At 42.0% G+C, this 18,762-nt stretch overlaps 1 protein-coding gene across 2 annotated transcripts in view; it reads right to left on the reverse strand.

The window, feature by feature from the left end:
• Positions 1–493: 493 nt before the first annotated feature.
• The window catches only part of slc4a4a (solute carrier family 4 member 4a), an 83,527-nt gene continuing 65,258 nt past the window's right edge, over positions 494–18,762 (reverse strand). For both annotated transcript variants that reach the window (XM_083784563.1, XM_083784562.1), the window contains 7 exons: positions 15,381–15,453; positions 14,661–14,729; positions 12,054–12,227; positions 10,645–10,809; positions 10,012–10,105; positions 9,179–9,258; positions 494–625 (listed from right to left, as the gene is read on the reverse strand). In XM_083784563.1, coding sequence (XP_083640689.1) covers positions 9,215–9,258; positions 10,012–10,105; positions 10,645–10,809; positions 12,054–12,227; positions 14,661–14,729; positions 15,381–15,453 — 619 coding nt within the window. In that variant the 3' untranslated portion in view covers positions 494–625; positions 9,179–9,214. The remainder of the gene's footprint in view (positions 626–9,178; positions 9,259–10,011; positions 10,106–10,644; positions 10,810–12,053; positions 12,228–14,660; positions 14,730–15,380; positions 15,454–18,762) is intronic.

Raw genomic sequence — 18,762 nt, forward strand, 5'->3', positions numbered from 1 at the left:
TCGAATCCCGGGCGTTACACATGCATGGTCAGAGATGGCTGCAGCATTTTCTATCAATCTGTGATATGTGGGTGGGAGACATTGCATAGAACAGCAGTAAGGAACTACACCTATATCCAGTGTTTAAGTAAGCAAGATAACGTAGAGTCATGAGAAAAAAGGGGGAAAAATGGTGAGGAAGAGGGGAAAAAAGCAGGCTTCCTTTATTGGAAAAAGAAAATGTCTTCATTGTTATTATACCTTGATACCTGTCCTTTCAATCACTATTTACTCTTTGTTGACACTAGTTCAGAACAATGTCTTTGTGATCATGGAAGAAATGAAGAAACTCTTGTTATGTGGTTCACAATCTGCCAGGCAGGGAGGAGGCAGTCTCTGTGTGTGTGTGTGTGTGTGTGTGTGTGTGTGTGTGTGTGTGTGTGTGTGTGTGTGTGTGTGTGTGTGTGTGTGCGTGCGTGCGTGCGTGCGTGCGTGCGTGCGTGCGTGGGGGGGGGGGGGGGTCAGGGGGCTTCACAGAGAGGTCTCGGACCCTCTGCCCTTCCAGAGGAACCTGTGGTCTTCATTACTGTCGGGGTCCATGTCTATTCTAATCTGAGGCACAGATTTCAATGGACTCAGCTCAGGGCTGGAAAACAAAGGAGAAATATTGTTACCACATATTGCAGTCAAACACAGGATGTTAGAGTTGGCTTTAAATGGTGACCATTCATGATCATTATACTAGTGATTCTCAGACGTTTCAATTTCAACGACCCCCAGGTTGATATGCATTAGTCCGCCTTGAGTCTAAAAATGACTTCCGGTTTTCCGTCTAGCGCTTGCTTGATCCAATGTGAATGCAGCATTATTGTTGGAAACGTACAGTAGAAGAAAGGGATATTTGTTCGCAATCCTTAAAAACAGTCTTGTTTGGGAAACACTGACCAAGTACATCAATAAGAGGTGGTTGTCCACCCCAGGTGTACAGTAAGCCTATGTACTGCATATATGTCGCTCTGTCCACCAGAGGGTGCTGAAAACTTGCATGGTTCTACAACACTGTCAGAAGACTAGAGCAGAGGTTCTCCAAGTGTAAGTAAAGGTTACAGGGTGTTCTAGGCGGTCCCCAGCAAAATGATGAACAGTTTAATTAAACTATTATTATTTAGAGAATGGATGACTATTCAGATCATCGGTTTAACCCTGTATTCAGAAAATAATAAGAAGAAAGGGCTTAGCTACAAGCTCACAACGTGTCATGCGATGTGCTGTGACCTTGCAGATCGGTAGTGTCACAACAGTTAATCAAACTGGCTTAATCAATTATTTAAAATTAATTAATTAATTAATTAATAATTAAATCAAATAATCTATTAGCTGTTTGGTCTTGGTCTCTGTTGTTGTTACCATTCTAAGTGCCCTTATTTTATTACTGTATTTATATATGTATGTATTGTATGTTTTTGTTTAGTTTTTTGTTTGTTTCTCATTTTAAGTAATTGTATTGTCTGTATTATGTATTGTTTTGTTGTATTGTCCGTTTGTCAAAAAAAAGAAAAATGCAATAAATATATTGTTAAAAATAAGAAATCTATTCATAATGGATGATGATGGAAAAAAGAAGCTATGTATCTATCCTATTCATACTTTCCATTGGTTCAATATTTATAAAAGCCACAGACAGACTTAACCACTTTTATGGAGCCAAATCCATGCCGATATTATGTGTGTGTTCGTAAAAGAAAATGCGTAAAAAAGAAATCTGTAAAAGAAAAATGCGTAAAAAAACAATCCGTAAAAAGAAAATGCGTAAAAAAACAATCTGTAAAAGAAAAATGCGTAAAAAAACAATCCGTAAAAAGAAAATGCGTAAAAAAACAATCTGTAAAATAAAAATGCGTAAAAAAACAATGTGTAAAAGAAAAATGCGTAAAAAAAACAATCTGTAAAAGAAAAATGTGTAATAAAACAATCTGTAAAAAGAAAATGCGTAATATATACGGATAGTGTTTTTTTGTGTTTGGACTTACGAACAGAAAAAATGCCAACCTGAGTTACAGATGCTTTTTTTGGTTCCCCAGTGAAATCACTGCCAAAAATCACATGACGACTGAGAGCCAATCACGTGAGGCCTTTTCCTCTACCCAATCAAAAAGCTCCATAAGTCTGCCTGGCAACTGAGGTTGCCATGTTTGTCTGGGGCTACGTTATAAGTATAAGTATAAGTTTATGAATTTCAAGTTTAGCTATATATCCATATCTTGTCTTAAAACAACCACTCAATGGCCAATTGACTAATTCATTATTTTAGTAGCCTATATTAAATAGGGGGGTCTCAAGGTTCGGGGACCCCCACTGTCCCCAGGGACCCCCCGGGACCCCCAAATGGTAACTCTGTCATTTCTCAACTGTTTTGGACGGGGGTGGGCTCGTTGGAATCTTGTCGCCCCCCTGGGGGCGTCTTTGGGGGTCTCAAGGTTCAGGGACCCCCAGGGACCCCCCGGGACCCCCCAGGGACCCCCAAATGGTAACTCTGTAATTTCTCAACTGTTTTGGACGGGGGTGGGCTCGTTGGAATCTTGTCGCCCCCCTGGGGGCGTCTTTGGGGGTCTCAAGGTTCAGGGACCCCCCGGGACCCCCCAGGGACCTCCAAATGGTAACTTTGTCATTTCTCAACTGTTTTGGACGGGGGTGGGCTCGTTGGAATCTTGTCGCCCCCTGGGGCGTCTTTGGGGGTCTCAAGGTTCAGGGACCCCCCCGGGACCCCCCAGGGACCCCCAAATGGTAACTTTGTCATTTCTCAACTGTTTTGGACGGGGGTGGGCTCGTTGGAATCTTGTCGCCCCCCTGGGGGCGTCTTTGGGGGTTTCAAGGTTCAGGGACCCCCAGGGACCCCCCGGGACCCCCAAATGGTAACTCTGTCATTTCTCAACTGTTTTGGACGGGGGTGGGCTCGTTGGAATCGTGTCGCCCCCTCTGGGGGCGTTCTCAGGGTTTGATGTTCGGGGACCCCCCGGGACCCCCAAATGGTAACTCTGTCATTTCTCAACCGTTTTTGACGGGGGTGGGCTCGTTGGAATCGTGTCGCCCCCCTGGGGGCGTTCTCAGGGTTTTGGAGGTTCGGGGACCCCCCAGGGACCCCCAAATGGTAACTCTGTCATTTCTCAACCGTTTTGGACGGGGTGGGCTTGTTGTTTTTGGAGGTTCGGGGACCCCTGGGGGCTCCCACATGGTAACTCTTGACATTCTTATGATAGATCTTTATTGATGGGAGGGAGAGACAGAGAGAACCATTTATATTCATCTGCATATTCTTCTTACTATAGCTCTCTCTCTCACACACTTTTCAGATATCACTTGATATGGACATTTAACCAAGCGATTTCCCTCTGACAAGGTTCGCCGTTTCCCGACAAAACTGTGCAATTTCTCAATTACTGTGCAATAAACACTCAAGCCACAACGAAAATGTATTTTGTTGCTTTTATATAAAAATAGAAATAAACACATACACTAATGTAAACTGTGGTTACAATAAACTAGACCAGTCCGTACGATGCGTGAGCTAACTAGCATGCTTCGATTGTTAGCATTCCTCGTTGAAGCATGCATTAGTGCAAGGCAGGTACATTTTACTGTAAACACAAAAATAGACGAAACACACCATTAACAGCAGATATACAAGCGACTAAAGTCTCTGTGCATTTGCACGCTTCTTTTTTAAGTCATGGCGTGGATTGATTGATTGGTTTATTAAGTTTGCAGAATTACAGTACATTTCAAGTACAACCAATAGAACTGTTAACTGTTAGTGGACGGCACCATAAGGCATTACGTCAGGTCTTCTTGTTTACGTTAACGTTAGAAACGACACTTTGCAACGGCAAATGAATGCACTTTAGCTGGTAGCAATGTTAGCATTTAGCAATTATAGTTCCCCTTGATGTTAGCCAGAAATGAACAATGTTATCTCAACAATGCAAAGCACAGTCAATGAACAACACACACAGTTCCTACAGGGCTCGGCTCATGAGAACGTCCGACCCTCTCAAACAATAATGTGTGGTGCGGTTGCACGCGACGCTCCACTGTGTCACGAGGTCCTTCAATCGAGGCTGCGGTGTTAGCGTTGACATCCTTCCTCGTTGTCGTCGCCGACCTGTCACTTCTCGGCAATGGACAAAACGGATTGGTAGCCTCTTGTAGCAACTCATAATGTAATAAGGGCTCAAAAAGGCTCATAATGTAATAAGTTAAATGTAATAAAAACTCATAATGTAATAATCAGCTCATAATGTAATAAAATCATGAGCGCATAACGTAACAGATTTTTCAAAAAAAGACGTGTTACATTATGAGTTGCCTTAATAGGCAGCTCATAAAGTAATAAAAGTTCATAATGTAATAATGGCCCATATTGGTGAGAAAAGTCTTACACAGTTGTCACACCTCTGTTGACAAATGTAGACTTTCATATGGCCCATATAGTCTTACACTGTCATTTGTATTACCTCTGTTGACAAATGTAGACTTTCATATCGTCACCTTATTAAACGAATTAAACTAAAAATATGAATAAATCTGACTATTGACATACAAATAAAGGTGTATGTCAATCATGTAACATGTAAGGATAAAATGACTTGGGCCAATATCTGAACATGCCATTTTAACTTAGGCAATTATAAACGTTATTTAGGCCAAATTACTTCTGCAGTAAGTGACTTAGGCAAAATGTTTTATTCCAATTATTTTTAATAAACCATGGTTTAGGGTCAGCCACAGTGTTTAAAATAATATCAGAGAACAAAGACATTTGACACTGAAAGGGAGTGAATGGGAGTGAATTTGGAGTGAATGGGACTGAATGAGAGGTACTGTTACTATGGGACTGAATGGTACTGAATGGGACTGAATGGGAGTGAATGGGAGGTACTGTTACTATGGGACTGATACTATGGGACTGAATGGGACTGAATGGGAGTGATTGGGACTGAATGGGAGTGAATGGGACTGAATGGGAGGTACTATTACTATGGGACTGATACTATGGGAGTGAATGGGACTGAATGGGAGTGACAGTCCCATAGTAACAGTACCTCCCATTCACTCCCTCACTCCCATTCAGTCCCATTCACTCCCTTTCACTCTGAATGGGAGTGAATGGGAGTGACAGTCCCATAGTAACAGTACCTCCCATTCACTCCCTCACTCCCATTCAGTCCCATTCAGTCCCTTTCACTCTGAATGGGAGTGAATGGGAGTGACAGACCCATAGTAATAGTACCTACCATTCACTCCCATTCACTCCCTTTCACTCTGAATGGGATTGAATGGGAGTGACAGTCCCACAGTAGCAGTACCTCCCATTCACTCCCATTCACTCCGATTCACTCCCATTCAGTCCCATTCACTCCTATCGTGTCAGTCCCATAGTAACAGTACCTCCCATTAAGTCACATTCCCTACCATTCACTCCCATTCAGTCCCATTCACTCCCATAGTATCGGTCTCATAGTAACAATACCTCCCATTCACTCCCATGCACTCCCATAGTATCAGTCCCATAGTAACAGTACCTCCCTTTCACTCCCATTCAGTCCCATTCAGTCCCATAGTATCAGTAACTCCCATTCACTCCCATAGTATCAGTCCCATGGTAACAGTACCTCCCTTTCACTCCCATTCAGTCCCATTATATCAGTCCCATAGTAACAGTACCTCCCATTCACTCCCATTCAGTCCCATGCACTCCCATAGTATCAGTCCCATAGTAACAGTACCTCCCTTTCACTCCCATTCAGTCCCATTCACTCCCATTCTATCAGTCCCATAGTAACAGTACCTCCCATTCAGTCCCATTCACTCCCATTTTGAAAGGTGTGTTAAAATGGCCTAAGTCACATTTTATTATGGGCCATATGGAAGTCTACATTTGTCAACAGAGGTAATAACAATGACAGTGTAAGACTATATGGGCCATATGAAAGTCTACATTTGTCAACAGAGGTAATAACAATGACAGTGTAAGACTTTTCTCACCAATATGGGCCATTATTACATTATGAACTTTTATTACATTATGAGCTGCCTATTAAGGCAACTCATAATGTAACACGTCTTTTTTTTAAAAATCTGTTATTACGTTATGCGCTCATGATTTTATTACATTATGAGCTGATTATTACATTATGAGTTTTTATTACATTTAACATATTACATTATGAGTTGCTATTAGGCCTACATTATGAGTTGCTACACTCTTGCTTCTGATCTGATGTGTAATGTGAATTATGTACCAAAGTTTATTTGTATACAGTAATGAAAGTAATATTACATCAATTTCAATACCACATCTAACATACAACCCCACAATAATACTCATAATTGACTGCAGCCAAACATTTGTAGTCCTTAGCTGTTTAACATGCAAGTGAAACTCGCTATGAGCCACCTTGCAGATACACAAACTGTCAACACTGAAACACGACGAAAACAGTAGACTTCCTCGGGTAGGTGTAACGCTAATAAATGTCAGGCGGAAAAGAGCGATATAACACAAAGGTTCCGCCCTAGAGAACTTTGGTTCCTACCTAAATAAATAACTGAAAAATACTACACTGACTGACACAGAGGCAGTTACATTAGTGTTAGAGCTTTGTAACATGATGGGTAATTTGTATATGCAGGTGTGATTTATTGGCGTGGGTGTACATAGGCTATAGCTGTTGGGATTTATATTTAAGTGTATGATGAAGGAGGAATAAGCATTCAACAGGGTACTGTAGATGTGCCCAGAGAGACAACACGATTCCAACGAGCCCACCCCCGTCCAAAACGGTTGAGAAATGACAGAGTTACCATTTTGGGGTCCCTGGGGGGTCCCCGAACCTTGAGACCCCCAAAGACGCCCCCAGGGGGGCGACACGTTTGCAACGAGCCCACCCCCATCCAAAACGGTTGAGAAATGACAGAGTTACAATTTGGGGTCCCTGGGGGGTCCTGGGGGGTCCTGGGGGGTCCCTGAACCTCCAAACCCCTGAGAACGCCCCCAGGGGGGCGACACGATTCCAACGAGCCCACCCCCGTCCAAAACGGTTGAGAAATGACAGAGTTACCAGTTTGGGGTCCCTGGGGGGTCCCGGGGGGTCCCCGAACCTCCAAAACCGTGAGAACGCCCCCAGAGGAGGCGACACGATTCCAACGAGCCCACCCCCGTCCAAAACGGTAGTGAAATGACAGAGTTACCATTTTGGGGTCCCTGGGGGGTCCCGGGGGGTCCCTGGGGGTCCCTGAACCTTGAGACCCCCAAAGACGCCCCCAGGGGGGCGACAAGATTCCAACGAGCCCACCCCCGTCCAAAACAGTTGAGAAATGACAGAGTTACCATTTGGGGGTCCCTGGGGGTCCCTGAACCTTGAGACCCCCAAAGACGCCCCCAGGGGGGCGACAAGATACCAACGAGCCCACCCCCGTCCAAAACAGTTGAGAAATGACAGTTACCATTTGGGGGTCCCTGGGGGGTCCCTGGGGGTCCCTGAACCTTGAGACCCCCAAAGACGCCCCCAGGGGGGTGACAAGATTCCAACGAGCCCACCCCCGTCCAAAACAGTTGAGAAATGACAGAGTTACCATTTGGGGGTCCCGGGGGGTCCCTGGGGACAGTGGGGGTCCCCGAACCTTGAGACCCCCTATTTAATATAGGCTACTAAAATAATGAATTAGTCAATTGGCCATTGAGTGGTTGTTTTAAGACAAGATATGGATATATAGCTAAACTTGAAATTCATAAACTTATACTTATACTTATAACGTAGCCCCAGACAAACATGGCAACCTCAGTTGCCAGGCAGACTTATGGAGCTTTTTGATTGGGTAGAGGAAAAGGCCTCACGTGATTGGCTCTCAGCCGTCATGTGATTTTTGGCAGCGATTTCACTGGGGAACCAAAAAAAGCATCTGTAACTCAGGTTGGCATTTTTTCTGTTCGTAAGTCCAAACACAAAAAAACACTATCGGTATATATTACGCATTTTCTTTTTACAGATTGTTTTATTACACATTTTTCTTTTACAGATTGTTTTTTTACGCATTTTTCTTTTACACATTGTTTTTTTTACGCATTTTTATTTTACAGATTGTTTTTTTACGCATTTTCTTTTTACGGATTGTTTTTTTACGCATTTTTCTTTTACAGATTGTTTTTTTACGCATTTTTCTTTTACAGATTGTTTTTTTACGCATTTTCTTTTTACGGATTGTTTTTTTACGCATTTTTCTTTTACAGATTTCTTTTTTACGCATTTTCTTTTACGAACACACACATAATATCGGCATGGATTTGGCTCCATACACTTTCAATGTAATGTTCAAAAAGTTTCAAATTAGGAAAAGCTAAAATAGCAGAACTACCACCTCATGACGTGTCGTGATGTGGCGTGTGACGCGTGTCACAAAACGTTTTCTGCCCAAGAGTGACAACAACAGTTCCATGTGGTCTAGTTGTACATGACGTGAGTGTGTATGGCCAAAACATGCTTGAGCAATAGGGTGGCCTGTCCCCAGGTCCAACACACTAGTCCCCAGGTCCAACACACTAGTCCCCATGTCCAACACACTAGTCCCCAGGTCTAACACACTAGTCCCCAGGTCTAACACACTAGTCCCCAGGTCCAACACACTAGTCCCCATGTCTAACACACTAGTCCCCATGTCCAACACACTAGTCCCCAGGTCTAACACACTAGTCCCCAGGTCTAACACACTAGTCCCCAGGTCTAACACACTAGTCCCCAGGTCCAACACACTAGTCCCCATGTCTAACACACTAGTCCCCAGGTCCAACACACTAGTCCCCATGTCTAACACACTAGTCCCCATGTCCAACACACTAGTCCCCAGGTCTAACACACTAGTCCCCAGGTCTAACACACTAGTCCCCAGGTCTAACACACTAGTCCCCAGGTCCAACACACTAGTCCCCATGTCTAACACACTAGTCCCCAGGTCCAACACACTAGTCCCCAGGTCTAACACACTAGTCCCCATGTCTAACACACTAGTCCCCAGGTCCAACACACTAGTCCCCATGTCTAACACACTAGTCCCCAGGTCTAACACACTAGTCCCCAGGTCTAACACACTAGTCCCCAGGTCCAACACACTAGTCCCCAGGTCCAACACACTATGCAGGTCTCACCTGGACAAGCAGTGATCCTGGTAGTAGTGGAGCTGCTCAGCACGATGTGTGTCTGTCGAGGAAGGATAGGGGCTTCTCTCCTGTGGATAGAATGACAAACGTGACTTCCATGTATCAGTGCTTCTCAAAGTGGGGTCCAGGGACCCCCAGCCAGGTGTCCTTGGGGGGTTCCAGGGGGTCCCCAGCGAAATGTATTAATGCAGCATCACAATCATTTGAACCACTATATCCACACTGTACTGTACTCTATTTACACTTCTCTTTTCTATAATAGCTGCCTGTGCCTAACGGAGTTAGAAATATCCTTGTATTAATTTCTACAAAATCTGATAGCCACCTGGTAATAAAATTAAAACTCAGGATTTTGTGTATATCTCAGATACACTGTAATAAGAAGAGTCCCTTGTAAAAAATGGGAAAATATATTTAAAAAAGTCGACAACACAACACTGCAGGTCGGTGAACAGAGAAAGAATGTTAGTGACACATCAAACGGTTTCAAAAGGGGTCAGAGAAATCATGAATGAGATGAACCAACAATATTCATTCAAATGCAGAGTCAGGAACACAGTGTAGGCCTGATATAAAAGGAAGGAAAAAGAGAAGAGAGAGAGAGAGAGAGAGAGAGAGAGAGAGGGGGGGAGAAATAAACCCTGTTAGTATCATGCAGTTAAAGGCAAGCGGTGAAGGAAAGAGTCAAAGAGTCAAAGAGTCACTGGCCATCGAGGTGGGACAGACCCACCACACGCCCAGCAAGAACAGGAAGGGAGGAAGAGGAGGAGCTTGAAGGTGGCTCCTCCATTGGCAGAGGCCGGCGGCGCGCGTCTACTCACTGTCGGACGCCTTATCACCTAAGAAGGGCTCTTGCTCCATCATGTCCATGGGGATTTTAATGCTGGCCGATTTCTCATTGTAAGGGTAGTCAGACTGTTGGGGAAGACAGCAGAGAACAGAGATGTACGGTACTGTACACGTGCTGAACCTGGGTGTAGCCAGTGGCACATTCCAAGGTGCCTCCATTTATACACCTCTTTTACACTGGCCTCACAGTTCTCTGACAGGGTCTGTACTGTAAATATTAGGGGTTCGCTATTTTCTGCACATCACCATTGTATAACCCTGTATAATGCAGGGCTCAGGTGGTTAATTGATTTAATCAATTATACAATAAATTGATGAAATCCAAACAATTAAAAATACAGTTTTTTCTCTTACATCACACTCGAGTGAATTATGGTCAATTATTAGACCAATGGTTCCCAACATCATGGGGTCCTGTTTGGAGACAGTCCAACATTTTATAACTTGCATTTTTAGGTAACCTTTTTTCATTCACTAGAAAAGTGACACAAAATGGTTTCCACTGTGTGCTTGTGTGCACGTTTGGGGGTGAAAGGAGAAAAGGTTGGGAACCACTGAATGAGACATTATGGCATGAGAGGTTTCACATCATATGGTGTTCTTACATCGTCCACGTCGCTGTCTATGCTTCCCCTCTTGTTCTTCTTCTTCTTCTTCTCGTCCTCCTTCTTCTTCTTGTCCTTCTCTGGGATGACGTCGTCCAGAAAGCTCAGCTCGTGCTGGGAGAACATCCAGTCCATGGCCTTCCTCACCGCCACCAGAGCGAGGATCTGAACAGAGACAACAGAACAGAAACCTTGAATCTCCACATTTACACTTTTTGTAAATTTGACACCCTACTTCAAAAACCTACTATTTTTAGACCACTGCAAAAGCAGACTATTGACAAGAATGTTTACAATGGTGTCAAATGTAGTATTGAAATGATACTGACCATACATTACCCTGTCCCTGACCCATAAATATGCAAAAGATTATTACCACCGTCATTGGTCCATGTATCATATCAGCACACGGAGGACACAAGATAATGTTTAACGAGTGTAATTTTAACAGCCAAGCCATGTCAAGCTGACACATTTGTGCTTTATTTCTGTTATGGAGCCCATTCCCTCAGAGTATATTGAGCTCTATTTAATTTGCTGATAGAGTTGATAGAGTAACCACTTAAGGAGAATTGTCATGTCTACTGGGGCTAGACAGTTTTATGTGGCTTGATTCAATATTTAGATATTTAATATTAAGTTGATCAGATGCTCCCCCCTCCTAATCCCCCATTCCCTTTCTAATGTTGTCCAGGTTTGACCAAGCAGAAGACAACCAAGCCCGCACCTCTGATGTCATTCGTGCCCCCCTGACCATCTAAGCCGCACGGCACACGCTCGCGTGTGGTGATGACCTTGGATGTTCTTGCCGGCACCTCTAATGGCATCCTCCCCCCCCCCCCCCCCCGACCTGACAATCCAATCCGAGCTGCACGTTAATGGCATGCCCCGCCCCCTGGTCATCTAAGCCGCACGGTGACCGTGAGATGAACTTAGACGACCATGCTGGCTTCCCCCCCATGTCTTCCATGACATGGCCGTTTATGCCGCACGTCCCATGCTTCGCACGCGACGTGCCCATAAATGACCATATACTCCACGTCTATTCAATAAACCGTCTAACCGTTCTTATGTCTGATGCTTGGTCTTTCCTAGTGAAATGGGGCTTACTGTATCGGGTTCTCATGCTTTATATGAGAATGATTGAAAATGGCCTATCTACGAACCCACAACACGGTTCATCTACAGGTTCACAACACGTTGTGAACCTGTAGACCCCCTGTAGATAGATTTTTTTTTAAATTAGTATCATGACCATTTTTTATTTGATTTTCATATTTGAAAGATTCTTGAATGAACACATTATAATGAGATGCCCGAAATAGGGACACCAGGGTTAATGTGGTTAAAACAGCTATCATATGTGCATGTGTGTACATGTATAATTAATTACTATAGATGTTCCTTACCATGACTGGGAATACAATGGCGGCCACGGTGGACTTGAGGATCCAGAGCATAGCAAGGCATAAGACCTGGATGAAGGTGAAGAGGTGGACCTTCCTAAGGGGAACGTGACGCAGATACACCAGGTCTGGCTGATGCTTGGCAGGCATCATCATGAGCATTATGCGGTCCATGAACTAGAAGAAAAGGCACATACAGTAAGCATGAAACAATGGAGTAACAACTAACTAACATACAGTAAGCATGAGACAATGGAGTAACAACTAACTAAAGCCCATCACACACCGTCTGCGACCGCCGCGCGTCAAAACAGCCGCCTCCATTATTTTCAATGAACCTATCACACACCGGCGGCGTCCGACACGCGCTGGCGCCTCGCCTGGCGCACCGATAGAACCAGTTCTATTTTCCAGGCGGCGCCGCGCAGCAACGCGTCGCGCAGCGTCGGACGGAGCCGGTGTGTGTTGGGCTTCACATACAGTAAGCATGAGACAATGGAGTAACTACTAACTAAAGGCACATACAGTAAGCATGAAACAATGGAGTAACAACTAACTAAAACTAAAATGAACTAAAATGAAATTGAATTGCATTATCCTAATCATTATCCTATATCTGATGCCATGCATTTTTTTCCACCAGCTTTTCTTTCAGCTTTGATGAATCAAGGCTTTCCTCATAATACCTTGAAAGACTAAAACTAAATAAAACTTATCAAACATATATAACGTATATAATCTAGTAAATTCCTAAAGCTAAAAACTAAAACTATGTCAAAACTTTAGTTGAACTGTTGAACTCGAGGGTAGTGTTAAGACCTCTCCGGTTTCTCTGGTGTCCTATTCTGTCTATCTACAAGTATAGCCCCAGACAGGGAAATGGTTTTCACACTTCAACTTTGGCTGCAACAGACACTATCACTAAAAAATAAACCTTTTTGCACCATTGAATCCTCAGAGGCCTTCTTTTAGTTCCCACTTACAAAGAGGCAGGGGAGAATCAATCAAAAACATGCAGCATTCATTTCTAGGGTTGTTGCTTTCGATAATATTCTTAGCAATTCATCTTTTTCAATTAATAAAATAATCGAGAAGGATGTATCATGTAACATGTATGCATGTTTTTTATATCAAGGTCACTTATAATGACATGCCCAAAATATGGATTATTATTAATCAATTAATTTATTAAATTATCAATATATTTTACTATAATTAAACCAATTTGTTTAATAACTGTTACACCCCCTTTCATTTGGTACTCAACTTGTCAATTGTATGATCTCTTACATCCTAAAGAATTAATTGGTTGAAATTACGCAGTGTGAGACAATATTAACTACTTCAACCTCGTTGCCTGGGATTTACCAGGGATCTACTTGGAACCCTCCTTTTTAATATAATACAAATACAAATAAATAAATACACAAACCCGTGGACTTCGGTGCTCTATAAGGATGCACGCTACAGTTATGTGTTTAATATAATGGAGTCTAACCAGGTGAGCACTTCCACTAAAGCCAGAAGTCTGAGGACAGCGTTCAGCACCACGGCCAGTGTCGGTTCCTTGGTCAAGTTCTATCACTAATCAGCTTGACTTGATGACACCTGCACTCTGGCTGACAAGCCGCTCACAGCTGCACTGAATTGGTTCTGATGAAGCTTCTAATGTAATTTATATTATATTTATATTAGTGGTCAGCGTTTCTCAGACACTAACATACTCAGACACTAGCTGGGAGGGATTTCGTTAAGTTTGTGCACTTGGTGACTAGTTTTAGATTATTCAAAATAACATACTAAAAATGAAGGAACAAATTACTTCTGGAAAGGCATCATTTTCAAGATGGCGTCCACGATGGTCCATGATTGCTAGCGGGAGCTTACAAGGCCTATACACTGGGATTTAATATGTGAAATCATAACAATTATGCACTTGGTAACTAGTTTTAGAATTTTGGCATGGTGTTAGGTATGGGCATAAGATTTTCAAAAACCATCTCGCCCTCTAGTGGTTGGTTTGCAAATAATCCAATAGCCTACTAGATAGGTCAGCCATGGTTGAAACCTAAAATAATTGATAGAAATCCCATTGTAACCTCAAACTCCATTTTAACCATGATAGACTGATTAAAAACATCCTTTTTTCTGGAGACTGATATTGTCCTTCTAATACGTAAAGTGTCCGTGTTTTTTCAATTATTTTTTATTATTTTTTTATTATTTTTAGAAAAAAAAAAGAAAATCCATAAAAACTTCCCAAAAAATTATTAAAGATAAATTAAAAAAGTAATTGAAAAAAAAAAACACGGGCACCTCACGTACTGTATTAAGATATCTAAATACTGAATCGAGCAACTTAAAAACTGTCTGGGGTGTTGAAAGTGAAATAATATCCCTTTTAAGTTAATGAAATGCCACCCCGTTGCCACCCTGCCTTTTCAATGCAGAACGTCAACATGGCCACCATGTGAATATAATATCATTTTGACCTCCCTCTTCCCGCTATTGTAAAAAGGAAAGAAAAAAACAACCACTGAATAAGCTGTCTTTGAGCATTGGAACGGCCTCTGTGTTGACTATCTGTGTTGGTAACAATTAGTCTCCTACCTGTACTCCATTGAGAGACGCCACTCCCATGTAGAGGAATACTCCATACAGCACAGGCATAGGGATGAACTGGAAGGCAAAGAAATGGATCAGCATTTGAGATGCGTTCACTTTCAAAATGCGTAAGTCGAGTGTCACATCGTCCAAACGTTTAAACACCCATTTTAAGCTACCTACAGATAGGCCTACTGTAATTGGATGAGGAGATGTTGTCCACACACTGTTTAGTAGCTCCCAATGCAATTGTATTTAGTTAAGGATGACAACGTTTCAATCCCAACTGGGTCTTCGTCAGCCGTCAGGTATGACTGACGTATCTTCTTGTTCAGCACCTGAACGTTTTTCTTTTTAGAGATGTGCATACCTTCTTTTGGATTCTTTCTCTACTGTAATTGGTTCTTACTAATGGCCCCATTTCTGTCTACTCATTCACTGTCTCAGAGGGAGGCTGTGGACAGTTCAGAAACCTGCCTACCGGCAGATTTGGTCGTTTCAAACGAGATTTGAAATATATAATTAATGCAAGAACAATAGCTTATATTTCAGCGTGCTAATTTTCCAGGAAGAGGGCAGGTTTCTGAAATGTTCATGCATAGACTATCCCACCAATGAGATGCAGAGTGAGTACACAGAAATCTTATAATGAGCATTAGGGAGGACCAATTATATGATATAGGTTGAAGTGCTCCTTTAACACATCCATTTCCCCCCAAGCCTTACCTTGAGAATAGGAGACATGAAGACAGACAATCCTGTCAGAAGGAAGACCACCACCCCAGTGACCCTCTGCTCTCTAGAAAGACAGAAAAGTACACATTATATAACATGCGTCTTTAACAGTCAATGACAAACCTTTCCACCTAATGGTGTACATTTACAGTACTATATTTCTAGGAAATTACCAGTAGTTTCATTTGGATATTATAATATTCTTTCTTTTCATTTTTTATTTTTTTATCCCACGATTTTCTTTCTTTTCAATACAGCAATGCATTGTCATCAAAAAGGAAATGTACTTTTGAATACTTGGGTATTTATAAATGCAATTGCCCCACAATTCCACCCCAGTACTTTAACTCAAGTGCAAGTATAGTTGCATAATGTTTGACCAGGAGTAGCTATACTTTGTCCACCACTGCTCATACAGTATTATGTTATAGCTGGTTAATTCTCAATGAGCCTCAGCCTACAGTAAGACACGAGGGAAACTATTCCTGTGTTGAACATGTTGGGGAAAATGTTAATGTTTGACAAAGGTTCAGCTACAGTGACATTTACAGATCCTCAGCCAGTATGCGGGCAAAGCGAAGACAAGCACTGAGCTGTTCCAGACTTGATAATCTGGAGAGCGTTTTGAGCATAGTTTTAATCAATCAATTGTGTTCTGCTTGGATCAATGGAATTATCATCCTATTCATGTTTTGACAATTTTATTTGGGGGCCCACTTGCAATCTATAATGCCGGCCCACCGGTGAGTGGGCCCTGGCTCACAGGTTGGGAATCTACACCATGCTGTCCTCATTCCCTCATGAGAGGTTGTTGGTTCAGCTTACAGCTGCAACAATCAGGAGGCTCATCAGTTCGCTCGTAAACAAATCAAAAATATATTTTAAAAGTGTCTTTGCAAGTGTATGCATGTGCAGTAACTTTTATCACGCACTTTAATTTAGCGTTTTAATTTAATTATGAAGGTAATACATTTAATCCAATAAAGTGCAATAAAGTGCTGCAAACATATCTGCCACTGTATTTTCACAATTTCGGAAAGTTTTCTTTGTTGTTCTTTTTAAGAAATTGCATCTTTTGCCTATAATGACAAAAATAGGGATGCCATGGTTAACACTAGGAAGTCTGAAAAAATTTCACTACTACTCAGTCTGACTATTCCTGCTTAATCAACCGCTCTCCCCCTTTCTCCCCCGCACCACTCGTTCACACCTCTTCAGCTGGAGACGTCATTGTTGCCAACACGCACGCACTTTTCTTTTTTTTTCTTCCCTCTCTTATAAATACATTATTATACACCCAATGAAAATGTACACTTCACGGATTATATAGGCATATATTGCAACATAGCCATGGAAGAGTGTTGCGTTGCTGCCTTTTGTTGTTCTTTTTTTCCTTCCAAAAGAGCCAAGATCACGTCTTTTCTTGTGTGTTAGCTTACATGTGCTAATATTATAAGCTAACAACATTAAAAGCCAATGTATTGTAAATGCGGCATGTCCGCGGTAAATTACTTATACAAGTGAGTCGCGTTATATTTACCTAAATTACCAGCCAAAGTACATTCCAAATAAACAATTATTAGCCACGTTATGTTGTTATCAGTTTAATTAATAAAAAACATCGCATTTCTTTGTCCCAACTTGCAACTCAAAATACCATGTAAACTACGACATTTGGTCTTTCATTTGGTATATAGATCGGTTATGTAGGCCCTATCTACGAAACGGTATCAAGTGAAAAGGAAATGTCGGGAAATCGGTTTATTGTGTAAAAGATTGGATACGTCTTTTCAAATATGGCCGTTAGTACTGTTAATTCAACATCCGGTGAGGGGAGGATACGGATCGTGTATGTATTGTGTATAGAAATCAGCGCATACAGTGGGTGGGCATTAGACCGGATGTAAGCCTTGCACACTAGCAACAGCAGCAGCATTTGAGAGAGGGAGGAGGAGGAAAAAAAATTGCCTTGCGTGCAGGGCAGGCACACTTGCAGATCAGTTCCACGTCGCTTGCAGAAAGAACTGTTTATACATTTAGAGGTTCGGGAGGTCTATCTGGTTGGAATTATTTCAAACACTTTTTATTTTGTATCGCGCATCGGCAAGCATTCTTGCTTCATGGAAAGTAAATGTCGGTCGAGTCTAACCGAGCATTCAATAATAATAATAATAATAACAATGATAATAATCATTGTATTCATATTCCTATTATCTTATCAAAATAATAAACAAATTCCAAGTTAATTAACCAGCCAAACGTATATGATTTAATTCGTTGGACATGGAATGCAGGCTTGAACAATGCCGTCTCCAGCTGTCGGAGGTGACAGACGAGTGGGGGAGAAAGGGGGACGGTGGTCGATTGTGCCGATATAGTCAGACTGAGTAAGAGATATATGCCTAAAAACATATTTACAAAACGTTTCAAATGGGAAAAAAAACAGAGATGATTTCAATCGAATATTTAGACAAAGTCATGCAAGGGGAACTTTCTCTGGACTCCATGGGCTAAGAAAATAAATGTTGAAATCTCAAATTCGGTCAGAACGGCTGCTCAGACTTCCTAGTGTTAATGGAGTTAACTTATTCAATTAAAATTATTTCATTTAGCTTTTCATTCGTTTTTCATGAGAAGAGGATCTTATGTATGTGTCTCTACTTATGATTTTGGACGAGCGCAGTACTTTCATCCGACGGAGCATTGGTCCGAACGACAACCTACCTCCTCCCTCACCCTAACCCTAACCTCCCCCGGGGCAGACACCTAAACCTAACCGCAACCCTCTCCCGACCCGCAGCGCACCTCGGAGCAATGCTCCTTCGGAGCAATGCTCCGTCGGATGATAGTATGCCTCCCATTTTGGACTGCTACTGCTACTAATCTCCTATGATGGTGGACTGACCAGACAGGGTCAGTTTAACTCATATTCAACATGGGGACTGATGGATAGAATAATTTCCTCCCTTTATATTTCACCCTAAAATGTAAGCCAGGTTATCAGCAGGAGGAACACTCTCAAAACGAAAAAGAGAGTGAAACCAAGACAAGGGCTGGATAGACAGAAAGCCCACACTGCAGTGTTAACTCATAATAGTACAGCAGATAATAGGAACGATCTTTCACTTGGTGATACAAGCGTGAAATTTGGCATGAACACCCAGGCGAAAAATAAATATATTTATTCCATACTTAAGTACACTTTTAGCACAGAAAGTATGTTAAATGTATACTTGTAGTGTCTAATCATATTAATAGTACATTTTTGCTAAATATAATATAAGTGAACATACATTAATTTGTGATTTAGCACATTTGTGATAAGTGTACTAAATGAGAAATATATTTCAAATAGTATGAAAATATGCTTTTC

Source organism: Protomyctophum parallelum (assembly GCF_964188405.1).
Source record: "Protomyctophum parallelum genome assembly, chromosome: 15".
NCBI lineage: Eukaryota > Metazoa > Chordata > Actinopteri > Myctophiformes > Myctophidae > Protomyctophum > Protomyctophum parallelum.